Source organism: Schistocerca piceifrons, chromosome 10, assembly GCF_021461385.2.
Source record: "Schistocerca piceifrons isolate TAMUIC-IGC-003096 chromosome 10, iqSchPice1.1, whole genome shotgun sequence".
In the NCBI taxonomy this organism is placed as follows: Eukaryota; Metazoa; Arthropoda; class Insecta; order Orthoptera; family Acrididae; genus Schistocerca; species Schistocerca piceifrons.
This window is the reverse complement of record NC_060147.1, coordinates 111,173,113-111,200,061: the sequence shown is the minus strand read 5'-3', so window position 1 is coordinate 111,200,061 and position 26,949 is coordinate 111,173,113. Positions and strand designations below refer to the sequence as shown.

At 43.2% G+C, this 26,949-nt stretch overlaps 1 protein-coding gene across 1 annotated transcript in view; it reads right to left on the bottom strand.

Moving 5' to 3' along the window:
• LOC124718981 (F-box/LRR-repeat protein 7-like) overlaps positions 1 to 26,949 on the bottom strand; it is a 126,285-nt gene that overhangs the window by 8,392 nt on the left and 90,944 nt on the right. Inside the window, exons 6-7 of the mRNA XM_047244653.1 lie at positions 16,702 to 16,881; positions 3,582 to 3,806 (exon numbers count right to left, since the gene is read on the bottom strand). Coding sequence (XP_047100609.1) covers positions 3,582 to 3,806; positions 16,702 to 16,881 — 405 coding nt within the window. The remainder of the gene's footprint in view (positions 1 to 3,581; positions 3,807 to 16,701; positions 16,882 to 26,949) is intronic.

Sequence of the window (26,949 nt, the reverse complement as noted above, 5' to 3'; positions counted from 1 at the left end):
GCAAAACCAACAAATATGTAAACTTCAAATATTTATTACTCTGGTGGCCATCTTAATTCCACTGTCCACCAAAGACCATGACACAACACAAAATAGTACCTCCTTTACATGTTCTTTGCATTGTTTGTCCACCTCAAACAATAACACACAAACACACTTTACCAAAGTGACATTCCGACTGCCTCCCCAACCCTTCTTGCTGCTCGTATTTATAACCTTGTCAAAGAACTACTAAAAAGAGATATAGTTTATAAGTCACATGTACATCTGTTATCATAATTTGTGCAGAAAAGTTATTAATTTGCATCGAGTGACATAATTTAACATGTTGTTAAAATGACAGACAGATTTGTTGACTTGACAGAATAATTCTCTGTTACAAAAAGGCCATTTTTTAGAAGTTTGTCAATTGACTTCTCTAATTTGCATAAATAAGTAAGTAACATGAATTATTAAGAATTACATTGGTTTTCGTCTAAAATAGGGTTGATTACGTGAATACTGAGTGAAAACGGTCCTAGTGAACAAATAGGTTTCACTGGGTGATTTTTATTTAAGGAGATCCAAAATACCTAAGTTGGCCACTAGTTTTCGTACTTCATATTAATTATTTAAGATGAACTTAGTGTTTTTACATGATGACATTTGCTGTATCAGTGATCAAGTGATATTAACTTTTGTGTGGGTCAGTTGTTCAGTATAATTTAATGGGTTGACTGTTTATGGAGACATGTTGTGCAATCATTGTTAACATACACAATAACTCTTCTATAATCATAAATACTCGTTAAACTGGTTGAATTTGGAGGGTATCGCATACTTCGGTACAGTAAAGCCTTTAATATGTTCCGTTACAAGGTGCAGCGTGTGTAGCATGCAGATAGGTTGGTTGCAGGCCCTCCACTAGCCTCCTTCTAACTAACATACCACCATCACTGCCACTTTGGCAGAACCAGCTTTTACCGGCAAACACGACAGACCTCCACCCTGCCATCCAATGAGCTCTCACTTGACACCTCCGAAGCCGCAAATGATGGTGGTTTTGAGTCAATGGAATACACACTATAGGCCCACTGGCTCAGAGCTGTCCTTGAAGTACTCGATTTGTTATGCCTGTTATGACACAATGGTGCCAACAGCTGTCCACATTGCTGCTGCCGATGGAGTATGATGCGCCAGAGCTGTACGCCAAGCACGATGGTCTTCCATCTCAGAAGAGCCATGTGGCTGTACAGAAACTGGTCTTCTTGTGACCGTACATTGGCCTTCTAGTGACTATACACTCTCGTGACCACTGCTGCCAGCAATCATGTGCGGTGGTTACACTCCTGCCAAGTCTTGTTGCAAAATCGCACAAGAAATTTCCAGCTTCTCGTATCCCTGTTACACGGTCTGTTTTCAGATTCAGTGAGGTGTTGATAATGCCGTCTTTGTCGCCTTACAGGCATTCTTGACTAACATCAACTTACCACATCCAATCTCAAAGGCAACTAGTGCACACGACCGTTAAAGCGTCTATTTGAAGCAAACCTGATTTGCATCGTCATAGTGGCGCTACTAGCACATCTCTTCTACAATTGGCGCGAATTTTGAATTGTCATCATCTTTCAGATGTAGAGAAACGCCTGCCAACTTCCTTTACGGTGTTGCGAACTTTTTCACCGAGCGAGGTGGCGCAGTGGTTAGCACACTGGACTCGCATTCGGGAGGACGACGGTTCAATCCCGCGTCCGGCCATTCTGGTTTAGATTTTCCGTCATTTCCCTAAATCGCTCCAGGCAAATGCTGGGATGGTTCCTTTGAAACGGAACGGCCGACTTCCCCGTCCTTCGCTAATCCGATGAGATTGATGACCTCTCAGTTTGGTCTCTTCCCCCAAACAACCAAACCAACCAAGCGAACTTTTTCCGTCACTGTATTTACTACACTACTGGCCATTAAAATTGCTACACCACGAAGATGACGTGCTACAGACGTGAAATTTAACCGAGAGGAAGAAGATGCTGTGATGTGCAAATGATTAGCTTTTCACAGCATTCACAGAAGGTTGGCGCCGGTGGCGACACCTACAACGTGCTGACATGGGGAAAGCTTCCAACCGATTTCTCATACACAAACAGCAGTTGACCGGCGTTGCCTGGTGAAATGTTGTTGTGATGCCTCGTGTAAGGAGGAGAAATGCATACCATCACGTTTCCGACTTTGATAATGGTCGGATTGTAGCCTATCGCGATTGCGGTTTATCGTATCGCGACATTGCTGCTCTCGTTGATCCAGATCCAATGGGTGTTGGCAGAATATGGAATCGGTGGGTTCAGGAGGGTAATACAGAACGCCGTGCTGGATCCCAACGGCCTCGTATCACTAGCAGTCGAGATGACAGGCATCTTATCCGCATGACTGTAACGGATCGTGCAGCCACGTCTCGATCCCTGAGTCAACAGATGGGGACGTTTGCAAGACAACAACCATCTGCACGAACAGTTCGACGACGTTTGCAGCAGCATGGACTATCAGCTCGGAGCCCATGGCTGCGGTTACCCTTGACGCAGCATCACAGACAGGAGCGCCTGCGATGGTGTACTCAACGACGAACCTGGGTGCACGAATGGCAAAACGTCATTTTTTCGGATGAATCCAGGTTCTGTTTACAGCATCATGGTGGTCGCATCCATGTTTGGCGACATCGCAGAGAACGCACATTGGAAGTGTGTATTCGTCATCGCCATACTGGCGTATCACCCGGCGTGATGCTATGGGGTGCCGTTGGTTACACGTCTTGGTCACATCTTGTTCGCATTGTCGGCACTTAGAACAGTGGACGTGGCTCTACCCTTCATTCGATCCCTGTGAAACGCTACATTTCAGCAGGATAATGCACGACCGCATGTTGCAGGTCCTGTACCGTCTATTCTGGATACAGAAAATGTTAGACTGCTGCCCTGGTCAGCACATTCTCCAGATCTCTCACCAACTGAAAACGTCTGGTCAATGGTGGCCGGGTAACTGGCTCGTCACAATACGCCATTCACTACTCTTGATGAACTGTGGTATCGTGTTGAAGCGGCATGTGCAGCTGTACCTGTACACACCATCCAAGCTCTGCTTGACTCAATGCCCAGGCGTATCATGGCCGTTATTACGGTCAGAGGTGGTTGTTCTGGGTACTAATTTCTCAGGATCTATACAGCCAAATTGGGTGAAAATGTAATCACATGTCAGTTCTAGTATAATATATTTGTCCAATGAATACCCGTTTATCATCTGCATTTCTTCTTGGTGTAGCAATTTTAATGGCCAGTAGTGTATTACTCGTAGGAAAAATAATTTAGAGTAACCCTGCAGGTAGGGAATATCTAACCACATTCGGGCAGCTGGTGGAAACTTGTAAAAAAAGAAATGAAATCTTTTTTTTAAATCTGCTGTCTCCCAGAAAAAGGCAGAATACACTTAGGCCTATAAGGAAATCCATTCACGATCCCACTTCAAGTGGTACTTGCTAAACAGGAAAAGAGAGTACGTATCTATTCACAGTACAAATATGTTCTGATTGTCTGCTACATGCATAGAACTTTTCTTACCTGAGATTCACTAGCTTGCCCGCAAACTTATCAAACGGCATTCCAATAAGAATCGAATCATTGAGCGTCAGGCAACGGATACTAGTCAACTGGAGGATACTGCTCAGACCTGGCTGCAACATTGGAAACTCCATGTATTCCATCACCAACGTGTGAAGTCGTGGAAGCCTGGCAAGGCAGGGTATCAGAGCTCCACCGAGACCTTCGCAACCTGACACATCCAGTCTGGAACAAACCACAAGCGTCGTATCGTTCGTCTGGGAATAACCTGGCAGAGAAAAATCTAATGAATTTTAATCCTAGAGATCATCTGTGAAACAGAGCTTCTTACGTGAAAGACGACAAAAAAAAAGATAGTTTTCTATAGATAACGATCACCTAAATTACACTAAAGTCTAACTGTATCAAAAGGAAAGTTCTCCTGATAAAACTATAAAACTGCCTATAGACATGCCTAAGGAACAGAAACATTGTTGGACATAAAACACAGGCAATGTTGGACGCCTCAAACACAGTGTAGATGTAATAGAGGTGGAATGGTATACGAGGGTGGTTTGAAAAGTTCTCGGTATCACCACGAGAGGTCAGCGCTAGCGCAACGAGTTGTTCATGTGATATTCATTGGACTGTTGCCTGTAAACACGTGCCACGTCAGTGGAAGAGAGCTGTGGCGGTGACGTGGCTCTGTTGTTGTTCCTGTGTAGTGATTGCGAAGGTGGAAAAAAATCGAGATTCGAGCAGTGATTAAGTACTTCATAAAGGAAGGTATGAAAGCAAAGGACATTCATGCCTATTTCCAGAATACACTGGGGGACTCTGCTCCTTCATATTCAACTGTTACCAAGTGGACAAATGAATTTAAATATGGTCGGGAGAGCTTAGATGATGATCTGCGCAGTGGTCGGCCGAGACTACTCCAAAAATCATTGTAACAGTACGCAAAATGGTCGTGGAGGATCGCCGATTAAAAGTGTGTGAAATTGTTCATACTTGCCAGATGTCATCTGAAAGGGTATATCACATTTTAACTGAAGAATCAGAAATGAAAAAAATATCTGTGAGATGGATGCCGTGACTCTTGACACTGGATCAAAAACGAATGAGAGTGGACATATCCGAAAAATGTTTGGCCCATTTTAAGAAAAACGAACAAGATTTTTTGCGCCGGTTTGAGACCACAGGTGAAACTTGGGTGCGCTTCAGTACCCCAGAGGCAAAACAATAGTCAAAGCAGTGAAAACACGATGATTCTATGATTCTCCTCCACAAAACAAAGCATAGACGGTTCCTTCCGTGGGAAAGGTCATGGCATCAGTGTTCTGGGAATAGTATGCTAACCTCTTGGACAAATTGCAACAAAAGATACGCGAAAAAGGCCAGGTTTACCAAGGAAGAAAGACATCTTCCATCAAGACAATGCACACTCCCACACATGTGCTGTCGGCATGGCAAAATCACATGAACTAAGGTATGAATTGTTGCCAAGCCCGCCTTATTCATCTGATATGGCTCCGTTAGACTCCCATTTCATCCCAAAACTGAAAATTTTTCTTGGTGGGCGAAGTTTCACTTCGAACAAAGAACTAATAGTTGGAGTTGACAACTAATTTGCAGGCCTGGAGGAAACTCATTTTCGATATCGATCAAGGGACTGGAACATCATTGGACCAAGTGCATTTACCTACAAGGAGATTACATTGAAAAATAAAAAAAGTTTCAGTGATGTAAGTACTTTTTTTCTATTCCGTCCTGAGAACTTTTGAAACGACCCTCGTATTTACAAACAGTACAGCTTTCACTACATAGGAGGCAGGAAAACAGATATAAATAACGTTCACATTTGTCATATGTCAGACTCTGAATATGAGACTTTAAATAACGAATATGCCCTCATCGGGAACTAATGCACATTTTGCGCTTTTTATTCATGCTAGTATCCAAACTATTGAGGAGGCCTTGGAAATTATCTGCCGCTCCTCTCTCAAGCCAGTTTTCAGTTTTTTCATGGGTATGGGAAACGGAATTTCGTTGAGGAACACGTCTGCCAAAAGCATTTCAGGCATGCTCTATAGAGCTTAGGTCCAGTGAGTAAAGAGTCCACTCCATATGCTCGGTATCTTCACTTTCCAGCGTGTCGGACACCTCAGTGGTCCTGTGTGGCTGGGCATTGTCATCCATAAACAGGAAGTCAGGACCTACCACGTCCCTAAACAGACAGATATGATCTAGAATCATCTCCCTACAATACTGTATTGCTGCAATTGTACCTCGTGCAAAGATATACATCTGTGTTTGGCTATTGTGCATAATGACTTGAAATGCCTTTTTCCATAAAAGTGAATGAAGTTGAGTATTTTAAAACGTGCTCAACCTCTGTAGTATCAATATAACCATATTCTTTGTAAGTCGGTGTTTGAGACGAGAGATGTTGGTCTAAGTCAGAGAGTAGCAAGTAGTGTGTATTGGACAGTCTAGCAATGTACTCGGTTTGAAAAGGATGAAAGCTAGCGTTGCGTGTAGTGATGGTAGCACTATTTAAGAAGGATTTTGTAATAATATGTTTTGAGGAAAAATAGTGAGCAAATGAAATGATATGAATGGAAGAATGACAAAAGCCAATTTCTAAGGTAATGTCTTTTTATACAGAGTCTGCCAGAAAAATGTATACACACTTTAAGGAACAAAAAGTATTACTTATCTGTTTATTTTGCACTTAATAATTGATCACACATTTTGTACGACCTTCAGTTTAGCACATGGTTACTTTAAATATTCAAAATGTTCACCATTGGCGGCTATACACATAACAGAACGACGAGCGGTCGCCGCAACTATGTCAGTCACCGTTACAATGGAGATTGCTGCACACTTCGCTGTAATGCCCTGGCGAAGTCCTCCAGCCTGCGTGACAGTAGCATCGAAGAAGAAAGGTCCTACTAAGCCTCTAGATGATAGTCCACACGACACATGAAACCCTGGTAGATTGACCGCTTTATCCACATATGCGGATTTTCCGGTGCCCAGTAGACACTGTTGTGCCGACTCACGGTTCCATTAAATTTAAATTGTGCCTCGTCACTCCACACTACCTTCGTCACAAATTGTTCGTCATTAGTTACCATTTGCTGATACCATTCGCAAAATTGTATTCGGCGATCAGGATCGTCATCATTAATCGCGTGCAGTAATCGTGGAATGTAAACTTTCCACTTTGCAGCTTTCAGAATTCTTCGTTCACTTGTACTAGTAACCCCCACTTCAAGTGCACATTGCGTAGAAGACTTCTGTGGAGAATTAAAAAACGTTTCCAACACGAGAGCCGAAGAAGCAGGATTTGCAGCTGTACGCTGTCTTCCTGATCTTCCTTTGTGAATATCATAAATCGTTCCACGCAATTCAAACTTGTCAATGATGTGTTTAATTGGTTAGGCGGGTCGGCGGCTCTACGCTATTATCAAACTTGACAAACCACCTCACAATACATTTTCGTTGCTGGAATGTCAAGCGCACTCCAGCCATCTTGTTTTCTCAATACTTTGATGAAAGTACAAACATCTGTGGCGCCAAAGACCATACTACAACACACTCGTGGCTGTTTCTTATTCTTACAGCATTGCGTATGGTTGAAGTTTGCTGTAGAAATTTTATACTGCAACATATGGTCTTGTCTTGTAATTAAAACACGCCAAGGAAGGCAACTGTACACAGGAAAGTTGTTAAGAAAAAATTTGCTGATTTGTCTAGATGTGACAACTTTATCAAAACGTATGTTGTTGTCATAGCTTAATGATGCATAGTTAAACTTAAGAGTTTTTGTTCTCTCTTATCACTCATTAAGATTAGTTCCCTCTTTTATTTACTTTCATGACTTGTTTGCACACTCGTTTTGCACATCGCAAGTTGTCTACTGACAAGCATACTTCTATCATTTTGTAAGATATCATCTTGCATTGCCCTCGCAGGTATAGCAAAGAAAAGTTGATTTTTGACAGTCTCATCATTATTCCTAACAGTGACAGGTTTCAGATCAGACCAACATTCCGTGCGCACATGTAGGCCAAGAAAATTAATTACAGTCAAAGTTCATATCCATTGTAAGGCACAGTGATTTTCATTGTGTTTTTCTAAGTATCCGTATCAGTTCGGAGACTTAATACCAGTAAAAGATTTCAGTAAAGTGCTACTTTGTGAGTTTCCAAGCAGTTTTACGATAAAAGTCAGATGCGTCAATTTTTATGTTTATCTGCTAAATAATTACAATGACAGTTCTGGTACAGTGACTGATTGCAAGACTAAAGATAAAGATTAGCAATATTCAGGGTCGAGATTTCAAACTGAATCATTTGGCCTTCAGTCGGATGGCGTATATAAATTTAATTCAAAACGGATTGCTTTCACGCAGACGAATTGTTTGATGTACAGACTGGTCTGGCTTCCGCATCGTGTAGCGTGAGCTCCATACATTTCCATTCGAAATTAAATTTTCATGTAGTTCTGTAGCCCTGCACCAAAATTTACACATTTCGATGTCAAAATAAGTTTTACACATTTCTCAGATACCAACTTGACACTTGTGAGACACGAGCTCAAGTTTTACACATTACCTTCAACCTGTCCACACCACAATGCCTAGGCCATACCTATGGCATTCAGGAACATTCTGTGGTATGACACCTACAAGTCACTCATGAAAAATAAATCAGTAGTGCAGCAGATATATGACGACAAACACCTGGTGTCTGTTATAAAGGAAGATCTTGAACTCCGTAAGGATGCGTTTAGGAGGCTGGAACTGACAAAAATAACAAGGCAGTGGAGAACTTGGCGATGTTGCTGTTCGGGACTGCACTTCTGTCCACGCAATTTACCCTGGGGCGTTGCCATGGTAATGTAAACAAAGGCTCACAGTCTAATTGGCTGTCGTGGATACGCGAAGCACGTGCACCAGGGCTGCGTCAACGGTCAGAGCTCTTCTCTATGGAGTACAGGAGTGAGAATGAAAAGAATATTTTCTTTGAACACTTTCACTTTTAAAATGTCAGATGATAAATTATATTTACAAATTACAAAAAAATACAATAAATTACAAAATTTTCACAAAGATCTTGTTAAACCGAATTAGTTCCACCCTAGACTCAGCCCAACCTATAGAACAAGCTGGATTCCGAAGCAATTTTAGCACTATTGACCACATTCTGACCGTTAGTGAAGTGATAAGCAGAGCGAATGAATACCAACTGCCTCTCTGCATTGCCTTTGTTGACTTTGAAAAGGCATCTGACTCCGTTAGCCATGTGGCTGTCCTCCAAGTTTTGAGTGAGCAAGGAGTGGGAGCAGCATACATTGAAGTGCCCAGAAAAATCTACGAGAATTCTTCAGCTTATGTTAACATCGGCGAATCAACTCAAGAATTCCGCATCATGAGGGGTGTCAAGCAAGGCGATCCCATCTCCCCAAAACTGTTCTCTGCTGTATTGGAAATGGCTATGTCAAAGCTGAGCTGGGAAGGTAAGGGAATTAGAATTAATGGAAGAAGGCTTACCAACTTCAGATTTGCTGATGATATTGCCTTACTGGCCAAAGACTTCGCAGAGCTCCAAAACTTAGTTACAGATCTTGCATCGGAATGTCAGCTGGTTGGCTTGAACATGAACCTTTCCAAAACAAAAGTAATATCCAACAAATGGGTCCCAGATGGAGATGTGAAAGTCAAGGACAGTCTACTAGAAGAGGTCAGTGAATATGTCTACCTTGGCCAGATTATAAATATGAAGGGAGACATAAGGCCAGAAATCTATCGACGCATCAAGCTTGGCTGGCAAGCATTTGGGAAGAATTCAAAAGTATTCAGATAAAAAATGCCAGTAAATCTGAAGAAAGCAGTATTTGATCAATGCATTCTTCCTGTGATGACGTATGGCTGCGAGACATGGACACTGAACTCATTCACAAAAGAGAAACTTAGGACAGCACAGAGAGCCATGGAGAGATCAATGCTGGGCTATACAAGAAAGGACAGGAAAAGGGCAGATGACATCCGGTCTGTGACGAAGGTTAATGACATCTTAGAGAGAGTAGGTTCCTTGAAATGGCAGTGGGCTGGCCACGTCGCAAGAAGAAAAGACAACAGATGGACGAAGCTAGTACTGGAGTGGATTCCGAGAGAGCACCGGAGGCCTAGAGGAAGACCACCAGACAGATGGGACAAAGACATCAAGAAGATCGCTGCTAACAACTGGCAGAGAACTGCCCAAGACCGTCCCACTTGGAGAAGACTTCTGAAAGCCTACCTGAATCCACGACTCGAAGAGGCCACATCATCTAATGATTGAATTGGCTGATGATGATGAAATTATATTTAGTTTTCATAGGTGCTTCATTACACCAAGTATTAGTGATTCAGTGTGACAATTGTTGTTGTTTATATCTATGAACATTTTTTGAAGAATGATGGAGCAATTTTCAGTCCATCACGAGTGCTATCTGTAACTCTTTTTCAGAAAAGAAAGCTAACTATCCACGTTGAGGACTGACACCTGTTACAAAACATTCTTCCTCTACACCACTCCCCTTCCTAGCGGCACTTGCATGACCTATTCTCTGTATTCTCATTTAAAAGCAGCCGAAGTAAAATGTGTGCACTACACTTGAGCCTGCTGTCATACATCACTTGATTGCTGCACTCCTTACTCCCAAACTGGCAGAAACTGGAAGACATCAAGCTGTCATACTCTGTGCCTCATCACTGCCACTATCATCATTATTATTATTTTTATTGATACAGTGTAGGTCCTGCAACAGCTTTGTAGCCTGTTATGCTGTGCCGTGTATTGATTTGTTTATTTTTACGAAAGGAATAAAGACGCAATTTGTGGTCTATTATGGGGAACTACCTACAACTCGGACAAGGTATTTTTATTTGATATGTAAGCATGTGTGACCTATACGTCACAATTTTACTGTCGTAGATGCAAGTCACAAAGTATGTATGTAGTGGATGAGCTGCGTGGGGAACATCTTGTTCATACTTTGGTTTCACAGCCTATAATACACTGCAGAGCCAAAGAAACTGGTACACGTGCCTAATATCGTGTAGGGACCCCACGAGCAGGCGGAAGTGCCACAACACGACGTGCTATGGACTCGACTAATGTCTGAAGTAGTAGCTGGAGGGAACTGACACCATGAATCCTGCTGGGCTGCCCATAAATCCGTAAGAGTACGAGGGGTGGAGATCTCTTCTGAACAGTACGTTGCAAGGCATCCCAGATATGCTTAATAATATTCACGTCTGGAGAGTTTGGTGGCCAGCGGAAGTGTTTAAAAAAATGGCTCTAAGCACTATGGGACTTAACAGCTGAGGTCATCAGTCCCCTAGACTTAGAACTACTTAAACCTAACTAACCTAAGGACATCACACACATCCATGCCCGAAGCAGTATTCGAACCTGCGACCGTAGCAGCAGCGCGATTCCGGAGTGAAGCGCCTAGAACCGCTCGGCCACAGCGGCCGGCGGAAGTGTTTAAACTCAAACATAGTGATCCTGGAGCCACTCTGTAGCAATTCTCGACGTGTGGGGTGTCGCATTGTCCTGATGGAATTGCCCAAGTCCGTCGCAATGCATAGTGGACATGAATGGATGCAGGTGATCAGACAAGATGCTTATGTCCGCGTCACTTATCAGAGTCGTATCTAGACGTGTCAGGGGTCCATATCACTCCAAATGCACACACCCCAAATCATTACACTCCTTCCACCAACTTGAACAGTCCCCTGATGGCATGCTGGATCCATGGATTCGTGAGGCTGTCTCCATACCTGTACACGTCCATCCGCTCGATTCAAATTGAAACGAGACCCGTCCGACCAGGCAACATGTTTCCAGTCATCAACAGTCCAATGTCGGTGTTGATGGGCACGCCAGGTGTATAGCTTTGTGTCGTGCAGTCGTCAAGGGTACACGAGTGGATCTTCGGCTCCGAAAGCCCATATAAATGTTGTTTCGTCAAATGGTTCGCACGCTGACTCTTGTTGATGCCCCAGCACTGAAATCTGCAGTAGTTTGCGGAAGCGTTGCACTTATGCCTCGTTGAACGGTTTTCTTCAGTCGTCGTTGGTCCCGTTCTTGCAGAATCTTTTTCCGGCCGCAGCGACGTCGAAGATTTGTTTTACTGGATTCCTGATATTCACGGTACACTCGTGAAATGGTCGTACGGGAAAATCCCCAGTTCATCGCTGCCTCGGAAATACTGTGTTCCATCGCTCCTGCGCCGACTATAACACCACGTTCAAACTCACTTAAGTCTCGATAACCTGCCATTGTAGCAGCAGTAACCAATCTAGCAACTGTGCCAGACACTTGTCTTATAATAGCGTTGCCGACCGCCTCGCCGTACTCTGTCTGTTTACATATCTCTGTATTTGAACACACATGCCTATACTAGTTTCTTTGGCGCTTCAGTGTATATACCACATAGTGTGACAGATTAATGCTGGCTTGTGACATTACATACCGATTTTGCGCTAAAACTTACGATTTGTGGAAAATTTTAACGTACAAAGACGTTTAACTATCATACGCAAGAGGGTATCATGGATGCCCAGCTTCATAACTGTATTTTACGAAGCTTACTATTTAAAAAAGGAATAAGAGATGCCCTTTCCATATTACTTTATTACAAATGCAATTTTATTTGTTTTAAAACACTTATTAAGTTGACAGTTTACATACAGCATTGTCTTAGATACAAGCGTGACCACTCCAGAAGTGCATTATCTCTGTCTCTCGTAAAAGTTGATTCTTATAAACGAATGTGCTTTCGAAAACGAGAAACATGTTTGTCATTGTCGCGTTGCGTTCTGATTAACCTAATGCTACTACTATAGCCTAATGCGCTTACTACAACTGAAAATCTTTGTTTTAAGTTATGTGGCCCTACTGGCAGTCTGTGATCTTTGCCCATCGTACAAGCAAGGATAAACATTCCGAATGCAAAGCACATTTTTAGAGGCGTAAAAATGTATATACAGGGATGTATAATAAATTCATGGTTATTATTTCATGACGTTTGGTTCACTTTTAGAGACGTTTCCTCTCCATTCCCAACGACTACACTTATTCCAAGTACTTTCATTGTTTAAAACTGCACTGAGGTGAAACAAAGTCATGGGATAGCGATATGCATCCTTCCCGCTTGTTTTCAAACTTAGTTCAACCTGTTCCCGTGAGTGGCGCTGTCATAGCATGTCTTCAAGATGGCTGCTACACTTGACATTCGTCAGAAGCAATGTGCTGTCATAGAATTCCTGTGCTGTGGAAACGAGACAGTGGGAAACATCCACAAGAGGTTGAAAAAGATGTATGGAGATGCTGCTGTCTATCGCAGTACAGTTAGTCAGTGGGCAAGCAGCTTAATTGATGAAAGCGGGCACGGCAATATTGAGGATTGTCCTCGCAGCGGCAGGCCTCGTACTGCACACACTCAGGGCAATGTGCAGAGAGTTAACGAATTGGTGACTGCTGACAGATGCATCACAGTGAGCGAATTGTCACGTTACTTTGGGATAGGGGAAGTAAGTGTTTTGCAGAATACTGAAAGTGCTGGCGTTAAAAAAGGTTTGTGCCTGGTGGGTTCCCACGATGTTGACAGTGGCTCACAAAGAAACAAGAAAAACGGTATGCAGCGAATTTTTGGAACAGTACGAGAATCTTGGAGATGAATTTCTTGAAAGAATTGTGACAGATGATGAAACATGGCTCCACCGTTTGTCACCAGAGACGAAGAGGCAATCAATGGAGTGGCATTATGCAAATCCACCCAAGAAAAAAAATTCAAAACCACACCTTCTGCTGGAAAAGTTATGGCTACGGTGTTTTTCGATTCTGAAGGATTCTTGCTTGTGACATCATGCCAAGTGGAACCACCATAAATTCTGATGCGTATGTGACGACACTGAAGAAACTTCAAGATCGACTGAGTCGTGTTCGACCACATCGGCAAAAGCAGGATGTTTTGCTGTTGCACGACAATGCACGGCCACATGTCAGTCAAAAAAGCATGGAAGCGATCACAAAACACGGATGGACAACACTGAAACACCCCTCTTACAGTCCTGACCTGGCTCCATGTGAATGTCATCTCTTTGGGAAACTGAAAGACTCTTTTCGTGGAACAAGGTTTGAAGATGATGACTCCCTTGTGCACGCTGCCAAACAGTGGCTCGAACAGGTTGGTCCAGAATTTTACCGTACGGGTATACAGGCGCTGGTTCCAAGATGGCGTAAGGCAGTTGAGAGTGATGGAAATTATGTGGAGAAAAGAAAATATTGTTCCTAAAGGATGTGTTTACACACTGTAAAAACTTTCAAACATGTAGAATAAAAGACGGATTTTAAGAAAAATAGCGTGCATTTCATTTGGAGTGATCCTCATATAAAAAAGCAGTGCATTGGCGCCGCTCCCATTTGTTTATAGGTGAGTCATGTGAAAAGGCTTCCAACGTGATGATGTCTGCACGACGGGAATTACCAGACTTGGAGTGTGGATTTTTAGTTGGAGTTAGACCTATGGAATGGAAATCGTTAGGGAATTCAAGTACCGAGAGTGTGCCGAGAATACCAAATTTCAGGCATTACCTCTCCGCACGGACAACCCAGTGGCCGGCGGCCTTCACTTAACTACAGAGAGGAACCGCGGTTGCGTAGAGTCGTAAGTGATAACAGATACGCAACACTGCGTGAAATAACCGCAGAAATCAATGTGGGACATACGACGAACGTATCCGTTGGGTCTATGAGGCAAAGTCTGGCGTTAATACACTACTGGCCATTAAAATTGCTACACCACGAAGATGACGTGCTACAGACGCGAAAATTAACCGACAGGAAGAAGATGCTGTGATATGCAAATGATTAGCTTTTCAGAGCATTCACACAAGGTTGGCGCCGGTGGCGACACCTACAACGTGCTGGCATGAGGAAACTTTCCAATCGATTTCTCATACACAAACAACAATTGACCGGCGTTGCCTGGTGAAACGTTGTTGTGATGCCTCGTGTAAGAAGGAGAAATGCGTACCATCACGTTTCCGACTTTGATAAAGGTCGGATTGTAGCCTATCGCGATTGCAGTTTATCGTATCGCGACATTGCTGCTCGCGTTGGTCGAGATCCAATGACTGTTAGCAGAATATGGAATCGGTGGGTTCAGGAGGGTAATACGAAACGCCGTGCTGGATCCCAACGGCCTCGTATCACTAGCAGTCGAGATGACAGGCATCTTATCCGCATGGCTGTAACGGATCCTACAGCCACGTCTCGATCCCTGAGTCAACAGATGGGGACGTTTGCAAGACAACAACCATCTGCACAAAACAGATCGACGATGTTTGCAATAGCATGGATTATCAGCTCGGAGACCATAGCTGCGGTTACCCTTGACGCTGTACCACAGACAGGAGAGCTTGCGATGGTGTACTCAACGACGAACCTGGCTGCACGAATGGCAAACTGTCATTTTTTCGGTTGAATCTAGGTTCTTTTTACAGCATCATGATGGTCGCATCCGTGTTTGGCGACATCGCAGTGAACGCACATTGGAAGCGTGTATTCGTCATCGCCATACTGGCGTATCACCCGGCGTGATGGTATGGGGTGCCATTGGTTGTCTCGGTCACCTCTTATTCGCATTGACGGCACTTCGAACAGTGGACGTTACATTTCAGATGTGTTACGACCCGTGGCTCTATCCTTCATTTGATCCCTGCGAAACCCCACATTTCAGCAGGATAATGCACGACCGCATGTTGCAGGTCCTGTACGGGCCTTTCTGGATACAGAAAATGTTCGACTGCTGCCCTGGCCACCACATTCTCCAGATCTCTCACCAATTGAAAATGTCTGATCAATAGTGGCCGAGTAACTGGCTCATCACAAGATGCCAGTCACTACTGTTGATGAACTGTGGTATCGTGTTGAAGCTGCATGGGCAGCCGTACCTGTACACGGCATCCAAGCTCTGTTTGACCCAATGCCCAGGCGTATCAAGGCCATTATTACGGCCAGAGGTGATTGTTCTGGGTAGTGATTTCTCAGGATCTATGCACCCAAATTTCGTGAAAATGTAATCATATGTCAGTTCTAGTATAATATATTTGTCCAATGAATACCCGTTTATCATCTGCATTTTTTCTTGGTGTAGCAATTTTAATGGCCAGTAGCGTGGGATATGGCAGCAGACGACCGACGCGATTGGCTTTGCTAACAGCACATCACCTGCAGCGCCTCTCCTGGGCTCGTGGCCATGCAGTTTGGACCCTAGACGACTGGAAAACTATGGCCTGGTCGGGTGAGTCCCGATTTCATTTGATAAGAGCTGACAGTACAGTTCGAGTATGGCGCACACCCCATGCAGCCATGGACCCAAGCTATTGAGACACTGTGTGAGCTGGTGGTGGCTCCATAATGGTGTGGGCTGTGTTAACATGTAAAGCATAGGGTCGTGTGATCCAACTGAGTCGACCATGGACTGGAAATGATTATGTTCGGCTACTTGGAGACCATTCGCAGCCATTAACGGACTTCAAGTTCCCATGGCAAAGTGCATGTCACTGGCCGACAGTTGTTAGTGACTGATTTGAAGAAAATTCTTGACAGTTCGAGCGAAAGTTATGGCTACCCAAATCGCCCGACATGAGTCGCATCGAACGTTTGTGGGACATAATGGAGAGGTCAGTTCGTGCACGAAACCCTGCTCCCGCAACACTTTCGCGGTTATGGACCGCTGAAGAGGCAGCTTGGCTCAATATTTCTGCTGTGGACTTCCAACGACTTGTTGAGTACATGCCACATCAAGTTACTGCACTTCTCCGGGCAAAAGGAGGTTCGAGACGGTATTACGAGGTATCCCATGTCACCTCAGTTTGTACAGGTGTGAAGGTTTCGCATGGATCCCCTAGTTTTCATTAAAGATCGTTACTTAACCATTTTTGAAAACAAGTTCAGTCACCACTATTAACCGGCTCTTTGGAGCTTGCTGCTTCACCCATCATTCTTTTTCAATTATTAATCCATTAATTACTGCTACTGCACTAAGGTAAGAAGTCGACAAAACTGCTTACATTTCAAGATGTTGCAGGCGATAGATCTCAGAGAAGGCAGCGTCAGACAGCAGCTCGGCGTTTCCGACATTAAGTTCCCGCAAAGCGGGGCACCCGCGGCAAATGGCAATTACTGTCTCATCGTCCAGCCCGAACCCATTTCGCAGATCCAGCACTCTCAGTTTTGGCAGGCCTCCAGTCCTTAAACACAAAAGTAAGTGGCAGCTTTATTGCTAATGCAGAAGTTACGAGCGGAGCTGTCGCTATTGATCTACTGAAATCACAGCACCAAAAAATAATTAACGTAAAATACTAAAATTTTGGGAATACATTTCTTTACGTAACATATTTAACATTAACATTGCAACTTCACACGTTAATATAAGCGAAAGACAAGGCATTGCAAATGTGAAATGCTGGTACATTAATAACCTGTGTAACCGGCAGAATGTTGAATGTAAGCATCCAAAAGTACCCAGGAAGCGGCTACGCATGAAGTGGGGGCTGTGTGGAATGGGGACTGGGCGGTTTTTTTAGGTTAGAGGGTCTCAGGAAACCACAGAAATGGCGTCGGTCTAAATGGGGGCAGGTAAAACACATTAAGTTTGTTGTACAAACGATCGGTATTGTAGTTGTAAATTGTCGTAACTGTGTTGGGAAAGAACCAGAGCTCCAAGCCCTAATAGAAAGCACTGAAGCTCAAATAGTTATAGGTACAGAAAGTTGGCTAAAGCCGGAAATAAGTTCAGCCGAAATTTTTTCAAGTGACCTAACAGTGTTCAGAAAGGATAGATTAAATGCAGTTGGTGGTGGAGTATTTATTGCTGTCTGAAGTAGTTTGGCTTGTAGTGAAATTGAAGTAGATAGTTCCTGCGAAAGAGCATAGGTAGATGATATACCTGATAATCGGACTAAACTATTAATTGGATCGTTTTATCGATCCCCCCCCCCCCCCCCGACTCAGAAGATATAGTTGCTGAACAGTTAAAAGAAAACTTGAGTCTCATTTCAAATAGGTACCCCACTCATACAATTATACTCGGTGGTCACTTCAATCTACCTCTGATACGCTGCAAAAATTATACGTTTAAACCCAGCGACAGGCACAAAACGTCATTCGAAATTGTACTGAATGCTTTCTCAGAAAATTATTTTGAACAATTAGTTCATGAGCCTACTCGAGGCGTAACTTGTTGGGAAAGCATACTTGACCTCTTAGCAACAAATAATCCTGGTCAAATAGGGAGTATCATGACGAATACAGGGATTAGCGACCACAAGGCAGTTGCTGCTAGGCTGAATACCGTATCACCCACAACCATCAAAAAGAAACTCAAAGTACATCTATTTAAGAAAGCTGTTAAAAATGCTCTTAACGCCTTTTTAAGAGACAGTCTCCACTCCTTCCGATCTGATCACGAAAGCGTAGAAAAGATGTGGAATGATTTCAGAGAGATAGTATCGAAGGGAATTGAGAGATAAATTAAATAAATTAATAAGTGATGGTACTGATCCCCCATGGTACACAAAACTGGTCAGTTCACTGTTGCAGAAACAACGAAAAAAGCATGCCAAATTTAAAAGAACGCAAAATCCCGAAATTGGCAAAGTTTTGCAGACGTTCGAAATATAGCGGGTGCTTCAATGCGAGATGTCTAGGAATCTGGCAGAAAACCCAAAGAGATTCTGGTCATACATAAAGCACACCAGTGGCAAGACGCAATCAATACTTTCACTGAGCGATAACTACGGTGAAGTCACTGATGTCAGTGTCACCAAAGCAGAGTTATTAAACACGGTTTTTTATACTCCTTCACCAAAGAAGACGAAGTAATTATTACCGAATTCCTATCAAGAACAACTGCGAAGATGAGAAACATAGAAGTAGATACTCTCGGTGTAGCAAAGCAGCTTAAATCACGTATGTAATAAAGGCAAGGCTTCCGGTCCGGATGCTATACCAGTCAGGTTCCTTTCAGAGTATGCAGATACAATAGCTCCATATTTAGCAATTATATACAACCGCTCGCTCACAGAAAGTTCCGTATCTAAAGACTGGAACGTTGTTCAAGTCACACCAATACCCAAAAAGGGAAATAGAAGTAATCCGCTGAATTACAGGCCCATATCACTAACGACGATTTGCAGTAGGGTTTTGGAACACATACTGTATTCGAACACTATGAAGTACCTGGAAGAAAACGATTTCTGACACATAGGCAACACGGATTCAGAAAATATCGCTCTTGCGGAACACAACTAGCTCTTTATACTCATGAAGTAATGAGTGCTATCGACAGGGGATATCAAATTGACTCCATATTTTTTAGAGTTTCAGAAGGTTTTCGACACCGTTCCTCATAAGCGTCTTCTGCCCAAACTGTGTGCATATGGAATATCACCTCAGTTGTGAGACTGGACTCGTGATTTCCTGCCAGAAAGGTCACAGTTTGTAGTAATAGACGGAAAGTCATCGAGTAAAACAGAAGTAATATCCGGCGTTCCCCAATGAAGTGTTATAGGCCCTCTATTGTTCCTGATCTACATTAACGACTTGGAGACAATCCGAGTAGCCGTCTTAGATTGTTTGCAGATGATGCTGTCATTTACCGTCTTGTAAAGCCATCAGATGATGAAAACGACTTGCAAAATGAGATAAGATATCTGTGTGGAGCGAAAGGTGGCAGTTGACACTGAATAAAGAAAAGTATGAAGTCATTCACATGAGTACTAAAAGATAGCCGGCCGGTGTGGCCGTGCGGTTCTAGGCGCTACAGTTTGGAACCGCGTGACCGCTACGGTCGCAGGTTCGAATCCTGCCTCGGGCATGGATGTGTGTGATGTCCTTAGGTTAGTTAGGTTTAAGTAGTTCTAAGTTCTAGGGGACTGATGACCACAGATGTTAAGTCCTATAGTGCTGAGAGCCATTTGAACCATTTGAACTAAAAGAAATCCGCTAAATTTCGATTAGACGAGAAGTCACACAAATCTGAAGGCTGTAAATTCAACTGAATACTTGGGGATTACAATTACAAATAAACTAAATTGGATCGATCACATAGATAATATTGTGGGTAGAGCAAAGCAAAGACTGCGATTCATTGGCAGAACACTTAGAAGGTGCAACAGGTCTACTAAAGAGACTGCTTACACTACACTTGTCCGTCTTATTCTGGAGTACTTCTGTGCGGTGTGGGATTCGTATCAGGTGGGACTGACGGATGATACTGAAAAAGTTCAAAGAAGGGCGGTTCGTTTTGTATTATCGCGAAATAAGGGAGATAGTGCCACAGACTTGATACGTGAATTTGAATGGCAATTATTAAAACAAAGGCCTTTTCCGTCGCGACGGGATCTTCCCATGAAATTTCAATCACCAGATTTCTCCTCCGACTGTGAAAACATTCTGTTGGTACCCACCTACATAGGTAGGAATGATCATCACGATAAAATGAGAGAAATAAGGGCTCGGACAGAAAAATTTAGGTGCTCATTTTTCCCGCGCGCCGTTCAAGAGTGGAACGGTAGAGAGACAGCTTGAAGGTGATTCGTTGATCCCTCTGCCAGGCACTTAATTGCGAATAGCAGAGTAATCACGTAGCTGTAGATGTAGATGTACATGCATCGTGTTGTATAGGTCCCAGATATCGATTTTACGGCTGGAGTTTTGTGCCAGTCGCACTTGATTGATCAGTACGTGTGCAGTTAATCCTGGTTGTGGATCACAATGGACATCTACCTAGAAAACTGGCAACAGATCATGACATTTCCAATGCACAAGAAAATGAATATACAAAAACCCACTTCACTGACCCCCAGTTTACAATTTCACGAGCTTGCCCATGACTCCACGACATTATTTTCATGTGCTGACATTTCGGCCAGTTGGTCTCCAGAGCAGAAAGTATTCACTGCAACTGTGCCATTCCTGCTAATTTTCGGAGTACATCTGTAAAGTGCTGCTGCCTGATGACACTTTCAGACGTTTGTTTTCCAAAGGGTACTAGGAATCACCAGCCATTGAGTACGCAAAATGCTGTTGAAGACCACCCTGTCATGCCAGACCATCACACGTTAGCCAGATTAGTGGAACCCAGCCCATTACCTTCAGGCTGGAGAATAATCTCAGCCCTGTGGACATTGGCAAGCTGGCACTGCCACCCACAATAGCATTCAGAACTTGGCGACAGTCACAGTCCGTAAATGACCCATTACGAGCTAATATAGAATTAGATGAATGTGGAGTTGTCCCTCATGTGTTCGATTGGCTACAGATCTGGTGATCGAGTAGGCCAAAGCGACGTATCGACACTTTATAGAACATGTAGGATTATGACAGCACCGGTCGGCGTGACCGAGCGGTTCTAGGCGCTTCAGTCTGGAACCGCGCGACCTCTACGGTCGCAGGTTCGAAACCTGCCTCGGGAATGGATGTGTGTGATGTCTTTAGCTTAGTTAGGTTTAAGTAGTTCTAGTTCTAGTGGACTGATGACCACAGATGTTAAGTCCCATAGTGCTCAGAACCATTTCAACCATTTTGAATTTGATTATGACAGCGGTGTGTCGGCGAGCGTTATCCTGTTGGAATCACTCCCGTAATACTGTTCATGAATGGCAGCACAACAGGTCGGATCACCAGACTGATAATAGAAATTTGCAGTCTGGGTGCGTGGGATAACGGCGAGATTGCTCCACGTGTCATGCGGAATCACATTCTACGCCATGACTCCAGGTGTAAGTCCAGTGTGTCTAGCATTCAGACAGATTGTTGCAGACTCCCCACTGGCCTCCTTATAATAAACATACGGCCATCACTGGCACCGAGACAGAACCAGCCTTCATCAGAAAACAGAACAGACCTCCACACTGCGCTCCAATGAGCTCTTGCTTGACACAACTGAAGTCGCAAATTGCGGTGGTTTAGTGTCAGTGGAGTGCACGCTCCAGGGCGTCTGACTCGGAGATATCCTTGAAGTAACCAGTTTGCAACATTTCGTTGTGTCATTGTAGTGCCAACTGCTGCTCAAATTGCTGCTGCAGATGCAGTACGCTGCGCCAAAGCCGTACGCCAAACACGATGGTCTTCCCCGAGAGACAGAGCCACGCGGCTATCGGGAGCCCGGTCCTTCTTGTGACCGTACATTCTACATCTACATCTACATCTACATTTATACTCCACAAGCTACCCAACGGTGTGTGTCGGAGGGCACTTTACTTGCCACTGTCATTACCTCCCTTTCCTGTTCCAGTCGCGTATGGTTCGCAGGAAGAACGACTGCCGGAAAGCCTCCGTGCGCGCTCTAATCTCTCTAATTTTACATTCATGATCTCCTCGGGAGGTATAAGTAGGGGGACACAATATATTCGATACCTCATCCAGAAACGCACCCTCTCGAAACCTGGCGAGCAAGCTACACCGCGATGCAGAGCGCCTCTCTTGCAGAGTCTGCCACTTGAGATTCCTAAACATATCCGTAACGCTATCACGCTTACCAAGTATCCCTGTGATGAAACGTGCCGCTCTTCTTTGGATCTTGTCTGTCTCCTCTGTCAATCCGACCTGGTACGGATCCCACACTGATGAGCAATACTCAAGTATATGTCGAACGAGTGTTTTGTAAGCCACCTCCTTTGTTGATGGACTACATTTTCTAAGGACTCTCCCAATGAATCTCCACCTGGCACACGCCTTACCAACAATTAGCTTTATATGATCATTCCACTTCAAATCGTTCCGTACGCATACTCCCAGATATTTTACAACTGCTACCAGTATTTGTTCCGCTACAATATAATCATGCAATAAAGGATCCTTATTTCCATGTATTCGCAATACATTACATTTGTCTATGTTAAAGGTCAGTTGCCACCAAGTACCTATCTGCTGCAGATCTTCCTGCATTTCGCTGCAATTTTCTAATGCTACAACTGTATATTACAGCATCATCCGCGAAAAGCCGCATGAAACTTCCGACACTATCTACTAGGTCATTTATATATATTGTGAAAAGCAATGGTCCCATAACACTCCCCTGTGGCACGCCAGAGGTTACTTTAACGTCTGTAGACGTCTCTCCATTGAGAACAACATGCTGTGTTCTGTTTGCTAGTAACTCTTCAATCCAGCCACACAGCTGGTCTGATATTCCTTAGGCTCTTACTTTGTTTATCAGGCGACAGTGCGGAACTGTACTAAACGCCTTCCGGAAATCAAGTAAAATGGCATCTACCCGGGAGCCTGTATCTAATATCTTCTGGGTCTCATGACCAAATAAAGCGAGTTGGGTCTCACACGATCGCTGTTTCCGGAATCCATGTTGATTCCTACAGAGTAGATTCTGGGTTTCCGGAAATGACATGATACACGACCAAAAAACGTGTTCTAAAATTCTACAACAGATCGACGTCAGAGATATAGGCCTATAGTTTTGCGCGTCTGCTCGACGACTCTTCTTGAAAACTGGACCACTGCTGCCAGTAACCGTATACAGTGGCTACATCCCTACAAAGCCTTTCTTCAGTATCGCAGAAGGAACATCCAGAGTCCCGAAGCCCTATTACACGATATCGTTCAAACTCACTGGTGTGTTGATAATGGCGTCCTTTCGCCTTAAAGACCTTCTTGACTAACATTAACTCATCACATCCAGTTTCAAAGGTAACTAACGTTCACCACCGTTACGACGTCTATTTAAAAGAAACGTGATTTGCATCTCAGTAGTGGCGCTACTGGCGCCACTCTCACACGACTGGCGCCAAAATTATCACAGACATCGTCTTTCAGATGCAGAAACGCATCTGCCAACTTCCGTTTATACTGCACAACTCCTTCTTGGTGTTGCTATTTGTCGAGACAACACCACCTTTACTATGGTTACTTAAGAGCAACAAGGCACCTGTTCTACATCTACATCTCCGTGACCACTCCGGATTTTACAATTAAGTGCCTGGCAGAGGATTCCTCGAACCACCTTCAAGCTACTTCTCTACCGGTCCAGTCTCGAACAGCCGCGAGGAAAATGCAAACGTTTAAATCTTTCCGTGCGAGATCTGATCACTCTTTTGCGTTATGATGATCATTTCTCCCTATGCAACTTGACACATACGAAATATTTTCGCTCCTGGAGGAGAAATGTACTATTTTCAATTTCAACAGAGATTTCGTAATGATAAACGCCTACCTTTTCACAGCTGCCACTCCAGCTCACGTATCATGTTCGCGGTACTGACTCCCTTTTCCGTGATAATTCAAAACGAACCGCCCTTCTTTGGACGTTTCCGATATCCTCCGTCAGTCCCATCAGATGTTGTTCCCAGACCACACAGCAGTACTCGAGAACGGGGCGGACAAGCGTGGTGTAGGCAGTCTCTTTAGTGGACCTGCTGCATTTTCTAAGTGTTCTGTCAATAAATTTCAGTCTTTGGTTTGCCATCCCCACGACATTATACAATCTATATGTTATTGTTCGAGTTTAAGTTATTCGTAATTGTAATCCCTAAGCCAATAGTTGAATTCACAGCCTTTAGGTTTGTATGATTTATCTTGTAACCGCAATTTAGCGGAGTTTTGCGCACCATACAGATATCCTTTCTAAATCATTTTGCAATTGGTTTTGATCATCTGATGACTTTACAAGACGGTAAATGGCAGCAGCATTTGGAAACAATCTATAAGGCTTGCTCAAACCGTCTATTAAATCGTTAATATAGAGCAGGAACGGCAGGGGGCCTATCAAACATCCTTGGGAACACCTGACATTGCTTATGTTTTTCTCGATGACTTTCCATCAGCTACTACAAATTGTGACCTTTCTGACAAAAAATCATGAATCCAGCCGCACAACTGAAGACCATAGTCCATAGGCTTGCAGCTTGAGTAAAGTAGCATGTGCGGAACGGCACAAAAAGGAGTCTGTAAATCTAAAAATTTGGAATCAATTTGAAATCCTCTGTCGATGGCACTAAATACTTCATGAGAATAAAGAGCTAGTTGTGCTTCACATAAACGGTTTTTTTCTGAATCCATGTTGGCCATTTGTCAATAAGTGGTTTTCTTCAAGGTAATTCATAATGATTGGGCACAGTATACGTTCCAAAATCCTACTGCAAATTGGCGGTAGTGATATAAATCTGTAATTCAGCGGATTACTCCTATTTCCTTTCTTGAATATTGACGTGACCTGTACAAATGTTCAAATGTGTGTGAAATCTTATGGGACTTAGCTGCTAACGTCACCAGTCGCTAAGCTTACACACTACTTAACCTAAATTATCCTAAGGACAAACACACACGCCCATGCCCGAGAGAGGACTCGAACCTCTGCCAGGACCAGCCGCACAGTCCATGACTGCAGCGCCTTAGACAGCGTGACCTGTACAACTTTACAGTCTTTAGGTACGGATCTTTCGACCAAAGAGTGGCTGTATGTGATTGCTAAGTATAGAGCTGTTGCATCACCATAATCAGATAGGAACTCAACTGGTATACAGTTTGGAACAGCAGCTTTGCCTTCATTAGGTGACTAGCTACAATACGTGGCATTGCCCAGGTCGGAATATATCGCACTATTGTTAGCATGAGGACTATTCTCCCTATCAGATATATACAATCGTATATTCCATTAAACACACGATGTACGTAGGGTACACTAAATTAAGTAATCAAGGACTCAGTATAATATTATTATTTAAATGATACACGCCAGAATCAAAAAGGTACTTACTTTAATAAGAAATTTATTTTTTATTTTATATATATATATATATATATATATATATATATATATATATATATATATATATATATGTATATTGAGCAAGCAGTAAAGGAAACAAAAGAAAAATTCGGAGTAGGTATTAAAATTCATGGAGAAGAAATAAAAACTTTGAGGTTCGCCGATGACATTGTAATTCTGTCAAAGACAGCAAAGGACTTGGAAGAGCAGTTGAATGGAATGGACAGTGTCTTGAAGGGAGGATATAAGATGAACATCAACAAAAGCAAAACTAGGATAATGGAATGTAGTCGAATTAAGTCAGGTGATGCTGAGGGAATTAGATTAGGAAATGAGACACTTAAAGTAGTAAAGGAGTTTTGCTATTTGGGGAGAAAAATAACTGATGATGGACGAAGTAGAGAGGATATAAAATGTAGACTGGCAATGGCAAGGAAAGCGTTTCTGAAGAAGAGAAATTTGTTAACATCGAGTATAGATTTAAGTTTCAGGAAGCCATTTCTGAAAGTGTTTGTATGGAGTGTAGCCATGTATGGAAGTGAAACATGGACGATAAATAGTTTGGACAAGAAGAGAATAGAAGCTTTCGAAATGTGGTGCTACAGAAGAATGCTGAAGATTAGATGGGTAGATCACATAAATAATGAGGACGTATTGAATAGGATTGGGGAGAAGAGAAGTTTGTGGCACAACTTGACCAGAAGAAGGGATCGGTTGGTAGGACATGTTCTGAGGCATGAAGGGATCACCAATTTAGTATTGGAGGGCAGCGTGGAGGGTAAAAATCGTAGAGGGAGACCAAGAGATGAATACACTAAGCAGATCCAGAAGGATGTAGGTTGCAGTAGGTACTGGGAGATGAAAAAGCTTGCACAGGATAGAGTAGCATAGAGAGCTGCATCAAACCAGTCTCAGGACTGAAGACCACAACAACAACAACAATACATATGTCTGTTTTTATTATTTCACAACGCTTGCTTATGCGCTTTATTTTTAGTTTTGTTGTTCGGACTATAGTTCGACAAATTTTGAGGTGATCCATCTCCTGAGCACAAAACATACAATTCACATTCTGAAAAGCATGGTTCTTTTAGGTTAACACCACACTACACACTGCGGAATGTTTGGCTCTGTGATTTGTTGGTTGTCATGCTGTAAACCAGCTTAACTGGAAATTGCAGTCGCATTAAACTGAAGGGCAATTCAGATGATATTAATGGTATCCACAGTGCAAATATTGTTTTGTCAGCTGCTGTGGGACTCAGGGAAGTTGCAATGGCTGGTGGTAGGAATCCAAAATGATCTGTAGGCCTACATACGCTTGCAGATTAATAGAATTCTATATTTCTAAAAACGAAAGAAACATAACTTATCTTCTTGTTATGAAGTGGCTTCATGTGGTTCTAGTGCCTCCTGCATGCAATTAGTTTTATACATAATTACTAGTTGTGGAACGCAGGCTATGTATCGTCTTCTTAGTAGTCAGTACTGATGGTCTCAAAGTCTGCAACCGAACTGGGGCCAACCAGCGATG